The sequence below is a fragment of the Cebus imitator genome, unplaced genomic scaffold (assembly GCF_001604975.1).
Source record: "Cebus imitator isolate Cc_AM_T3 unplaced genomic scaffold, Cebus_imitator-1.0 Scaffold145, whole genome shotgun sequence".
NCBI lineage: Eukaryota > Metazoa > Chordata > Mammalia > Primates > Cebidae > Cebus > Cebus imitator.
In genome coordinates, this window is record NW_016107460.1 from 2,316,580 (window position 1) to 2,322,579 (window position 6,000).

At 39.4% G+C, this 6,000-nt stretch overlaps 1 protein-coding gene across 3 annotated transcripts in view; it reads left to right on the plus strand.

The window, feature by feature from the left end:
* Nucleotides 1-6,000, plus strand: part of LHFPL6 (LHFPL tetraspan subfamily member 6) — a 256,249-nt gene that overhangs the window by 220,722 nt on the left and 29,527 nt on the right. For 2 of the 3 annotated variants that reach the window (XM_017542489.2, XM_017542487.2), the window contains exon 3: nucleotides 2,963-3,061. The exons of the other annotated variant lie outside the window; for it this stretch is intronic. In XM_017542489.2, the coding sequence (XP_017397978.1) occupies nucleotides 2,963-3,061 (99 nt within the window). The remainder of the gene's footprint in view (nucleotides 1-2,962; nucleotides 3,062-6,000) is intronic. 3 annotated transcript variants of the gene reach the window in all.

The window sequence follows — 6,000 nt, forward strand, 5'->3', positions numbered from 1 at the left end:
GGGGATTGTCTAGAGAGGGGAGAAATAAAGGGGTGAGAGGGGAGAGAAGGAAGAAAAAGAAATTGGGTGATTTTTAAAACTGAGGTCCCTGGTTATAGTATCATAAAAACAGCCCAGAATTCCACAAAAGACCCTGGCTGCCAAATGTCCTGCCCCTTGGAGAGCCCCTGGCCTAAGTGTTCCATATGTAAGCTGCTTTCTATTTAGTGTCCCAAAGTGACTAGCATAAGACTGGGCCAAACTAGGTGTTTTCATGACTTCATGGCACATATTTTTTACCCGTAATGAAAAGAATGTTAGCAAATAAAACTGTTTTTCATTTATTTGTCTATCAGGTAAAGAGGAAACTACTGATGAGTTAAATCAGGAGTCCCACCCTTTTTTGCACCAGAGACCAGATTCATGGAAGACAATTTTTCCATGGACTGGATGGAGGGGAATGGTTTCAGGATGATTCAAACACATTACATTTAGTGTGTACTTTATTTCTGTTATTATTACATTGTGACATATAATGAGATAATTATATGACTCACCATAATGTAGACTCAGTGGGAGCCCTGGGCCTGTTTTCCTACAACTAGACAGTCCCATCTGAGAGTGACAGGTGACAGTGACAGATTACCAGGCATTTGATTCTCATAAGGCACGAACAACCCAGATCCCTTGCATGCATGGTTCATGATAGGGTTCATGCTCCTATAAGAATCTAATGCTAGATCGGGCGTGGTGGCTCACACCTGTCATCCCAGCACTTTGGTAGGCTGAGACGGGTGGATCACCTGTAGTCAGGAGATTGAGATCAGCCTGGCCAACATGGTGAAACCCCATCTCTACTAAACAATACAAAAATTAGCTGAATCCATTCACGGGAACCTGTAATCCCAGCTACTCAGGTGGCAGAGGTAGGAGAATCATTTGAACCTGGGAGGCAGAGGTTGCAGCTGAGATTGCACCACTGCACTCCAGCCTGGGTGACAGAGCAGGACTCTATCTCAAATAAACAAAAAAAAGAATCTAATTCTACCACTGATCTGACAGGAGGCAGAGCTCAGGTGGTAATGTGAGCAATGAGGAGCAGCTATAAATACAGATGAAACTTCACTTGCTTGCCTGCTGCTCACCTCCTGCTCTGTGGCCCAGTTCCTAGCAGACCACAGACCTTTACTAGTGGCCTCCTGACTTAAATGTTAGTATTTTTCATTCTTACACTTAAATATTTTTCGTCCAAATGCCTTTCTGCATTTGTCATCCTTTAAAAAAAAATTGCTCACAAAATCTTATCAGAAAGTGGTGCTACCTATTAATTTAAGACATGAGTATCACGGAGAAGATACCTCATGTTTATTAAACATTCATGGAATTCAGTTTGCATTCTCATTGATAATTTCATTACTTGATGGTGCCTAAAACTAGTTTGGAGTTGTCTTTAGAGTCCTGTACATTCTATCCTGAGGAAAAAAGCCCAAGGAACTTGGCCACTAGGACATTTGCCTCGTCAGCAAAAGCTTGTATAAGTGCTTTTAGATTATTCTTCAGCTTCGACATAATTTATATTTATGCAGTTGCGTGGAGGACATCCTGGGACTAGTCATTCGCAGTTTGAATGATTCTTTCTAGCACTCACACAAGCAGATGGCGCTCTGCACTGCATATAGAGGGCCCTTCATGTCAATCAAGGGACAGATTGGAGAAAGCGTTACCAGGGTAGGAAATGTATCAGGATGGGTGTGGGGGTGAGGGAGGCCTTTCCTTAGAGCTTTGCAGGGTGGTTGAAGACAGGGATGGAAAGCAGCTAGCTCCTCCTTAGATACCTATGAGGAAACATTATTTGTGTGGATTACTGCTACTCAATTTATCCACCAGGTGTGATGGGGATGGGGAGGAAAAAAACAAAAGAAGGCCAAGAAGGGACTTGGTGCAGAAATATTGAAGACCTCCTCTCCTAGATACATTGGGGCCCTGCCATCCTCCTCCACATTACCATATTAATGGATTTTCTCACTTAGGGGACTCTCTCATTTAGCGCCTGATAACCCACTTCCCCCTCATTAGACTAGTATCTGTTGGTCCTCTGAGTTCAGCACATTTGTGGTACTCACAGGTGTTGATAACACCCGTGATTGACACAACAAGATCTTACTTTCAGATTAGGCCACAAATTCAAACAGTGTGTGCTTAAATCTCATTTAGCTTCTTGTAAAACCATATTAGGCTTTGATGCAATCTAAAGACTCACCGATTGAAAGCTGTCAGCTCAGAGATTGCTGCCAGGATAACTTAATTTATATTAAAAGAAAACTGTCACTTTCTTCAGTTTCATCATCAGAACTTTTGGTTTTAACTGCAAGGAGTACTTAGATTACAATAAATGTCTGTCTTCCTGAGTCTTTCTGAGATGCGTGGATGCTCTGTGATTCTCAACACCGCATGTTAATGGGCAGTATGGTTCAGAGGTTTGATCAATGTGCCAAGGCCATTCATGAAACTCTTTATGTTCTTTCTGCCCCAGGCAAAATTTGACAATGCTGAAACATTCTATTTTGATTCTTAAATAGGAAACAAAAACCTAATGATCAGGAAATCATAGCCTATTAGGAACTTTTGCTTGCTCTTGAGATACTTGTTTGCATGGATTAATGGTGGAATTGGTTGGCTTTTTACAAAAGCGATTAAAAAAGCTTCGGAATTGTATTTTCTAAACAGGATTTGCAAGGCTTTTAATGCTCTAAAAGGCCAAGTTAGACAGAAACCGTGTTGTCGAGATTTTTTTTTTTTCTTTTAAGCAGACTTGAAATTGTTGGAGTCAAACTGACCTTAGATTGCTTAAAAGAGTTGTGGCTGGTGCTGTCCAAAAAGCAGATGCTATAATCTTGTTATATTGCTAAATATTGATTCCACCACCTTTATCTAGTGATACAGAGATGCTCCGGTAAAGCCTTCTTGTCTTATCTCTTTGCAGGCTTATTGATTGGTGCTGGCTGTGCCCTCTACCCCTTGGGCTGGGACAGTGAGGAAGTCCGGCAGACTTGTGGCTACATTTCTGGCCAGTTTGACCTGGGTAAGCTCTCTTCATGGATGGCATTCCTTTTAGTAAAAGAACCTCATCTGAGGTTTCATAGAAGCAGAAACTGGAAAGACAACAGATGAGAAAAATCTATCCGGATATTACAGCCAACAGTCATGTGTAACAATATAAATGTATCCATTTATTTAGTGAAGAGTTATTAATAATCTACTGTTTGCCCAGTACTATGATGAGTATTGTAGATAGAAAGATAGGAAATGACCCCTGCCCTGAAGAGTTTATACTCATTGATTACTTCATTTTTCAAAATCATGTATTTATTACCCATTTTGTGGGCTCAAAATAATTCTGTAGAATTTGCAGTCTGAGAAGAGGAGGCAACAAAACAGTGAAGGAAATGATGATAAAAGCTAAGCAATTCAAAGCAGTTTTACGTCAGCAGTCTAATAAAGAGGTGAGAATGGAGTTCAGTCGTGAACAAAGGGCTGCATGCGGATTATCAGGATTAGATGGAATCTCCTTGCATGTGAGGAATACAGTGCAGCCAAGGCACAAGGAAGGAATGGGAAAAACTCATCAGGAGACCACAGGGATTCCAGCAACAGGAAGAGTTAGGTGCCACTCTGATAAATGCAATGATTGGGTGAGAGTTTGCACATTGATTAAGGGCTCTTTTTTTTTCAGACGAGTCTTACTTTGCTGCTTAGGCTGGAGATAGAGTGCAGTGGTGCAATTTTAACTCACTACAACCTGCACCTCCTGGGTTCAAGTGATTCTCCTGCCTCAGCCTCCTGTGTAGCTGGGATTACAGGCACACACTATGAAGGCTGGCAAATTTTTGTATTTTTAGTAGAGATGGGGTTTTACTGTGTTGGTCAAGCTGGTCTGAACTCCTGACCTCGTGATCAGCCTGCCTTGGCCTCCCAAAATGCTAGGATTACAGGTGTGAGCCACCACACCTGGCCCTGATAAAGGGCTCTTAACTCGAAAATTTGTTTCTTTGCAGACTAATAAGAAAATTTCAGGTATTTTTCACTTGTAACCACAGTGTAGTATGTTGCAATATATAAAATATTTTGCAGATTGCTCCATGGTTTGCATCATTTTAATTTGTAATGATTGGGTAATATTTCACTTGCTTGATAAACTTACATTTACTTAACCACTTTCTTATTTCTTTCTAGCTGGGCAGTTAGTCTATTCCAGTTTCTGTTGTTTTAAGACATGTTATGATGATTAGTTTAATGAATATAAGTGTTTTTCCTACTGAATTATTTTCTTAGAATCTTTTTCTAGAATTGGTATCCCTAGATCAAAGAATATGAACCCATAAAACACTTATCGTATAGGAAAAGAAATGTATTTTATCTTCCCCATTGCTAGATTCAAATGTAAGGCTCCTGTAACAAAAGGTAGATTAACAAGAGAAAGGCATACACATTTATTTAAAAGAAAATTTTCATGACATGGGACCTTTCATAAAGAAATGAAAACTTGGAGAAGCAGGTAAACCTGTGTACTTTTAATGCTAGGTTTAATGAAGAAGTGGATTGTTGTGGAGAAGCAGATTGGACAAAGGGGGTGTGATCTAGTGGTGATAAGCTGCAGAACTTAGCAAGGCCTGTTTGTTCAGATTCCTCTCGGTGTCCTTGTATCGGGAGATAAGAATATTCTTTTCTTCCGGGTATAGTGAGAGCATCTCTCCAATGAATGTCTTATGACCAGCTTCAGATGAAGGTCAGGTAATCGTTTCTAGGTTTTATGACATGTGTTAGGAGAGAAGGGCAGCAAGGGGAGGAGAGAGAGACTTTCCTGCTTCTGCTGTTTTCTCAAATGCCAAGATGCTGCATTTTAGGGTAGCGTGTCCTGAAGCCCATCATTGCCAAGTGATATCAAATATATTTTCCTCTACTGTGTGGATGGACAGACGGACATTCTGATAATTAGTACATAGTTACTACCTTAGACATCTACTTTTTACATTAAATATTTTAAGGAGAAAAACTGTGAGGGAATTGGTCTAATGGCAGTATTACTATACTCCAAATATTAATTTTAAGTTTTTATGTTAGAACATCTATGAAAAAATTCTGATAGATTCTGAGAAAAAGGGGCAGGCATGATACAATAGCAAAGGTCTGTGAATTTGAAAATGATGCAATTTTTATTTGACTTGTTGGATGACAGCCACCCTAGTTCTATCAAAAATAATACTGGCTCTTCTGGTAGAGAAGACTGCTCTAAAAACCACCTAATTTGCATGGATAAAACAAATAAGAGATTTCCTTTTGCCTATTCTTCCCTCTTTGATGACGGGACTTTCCTAAATCTGGTTTAATTTGGGATTGCCATAAATGTAGAGAAGGGGAAAAAATGCTGAGATGCTGGCGTGCAAAGCTGACTGCCAGCTTTTTTTTTTTTTCGTTTTCTTTTTTGGAAAGCAAACCATGTCTAGGGGAGATATTTTTATACAGTGCTTGGCATTTTTCTTTCCCTATTGTTTGAGGCATTCTTGGCTGTTCAACACAGGCCTCAACTTGATTATGATCCTGTGTGTGCTGACCTGTTGTTATTGTGTATTGCTATACTAATTAGCAGATTATAATGAAATTCAGGTCCTGTTTTTGCAGTTTTCATTACTGCACCCCAGTATTTTGTATATCCCAGCATTGTGGAATAAAACTTTGAATGTCAAACTAAACATTGAAAAATATTTGACTCTTTACTAGTGGTAATAGTTATACTCTCTAAACCCATTCTGGCAATTTAAAAATACTATAAAGTCATTTTCATTTCTGCTCATGTGCTTTTAAATTTCCTTAGATTGGTTGATGAGAAAAAAATAAACTGGCATCATCCACAGATGAAATGAGTTCTAGGTTCACTCATAAGTTTTTTGGGGTTTATCAAGGTCTGCTTCTCTATTATGTTTGTGGGCTCTTATCTATTCTTTGAATAGAAAACCTAAAGAG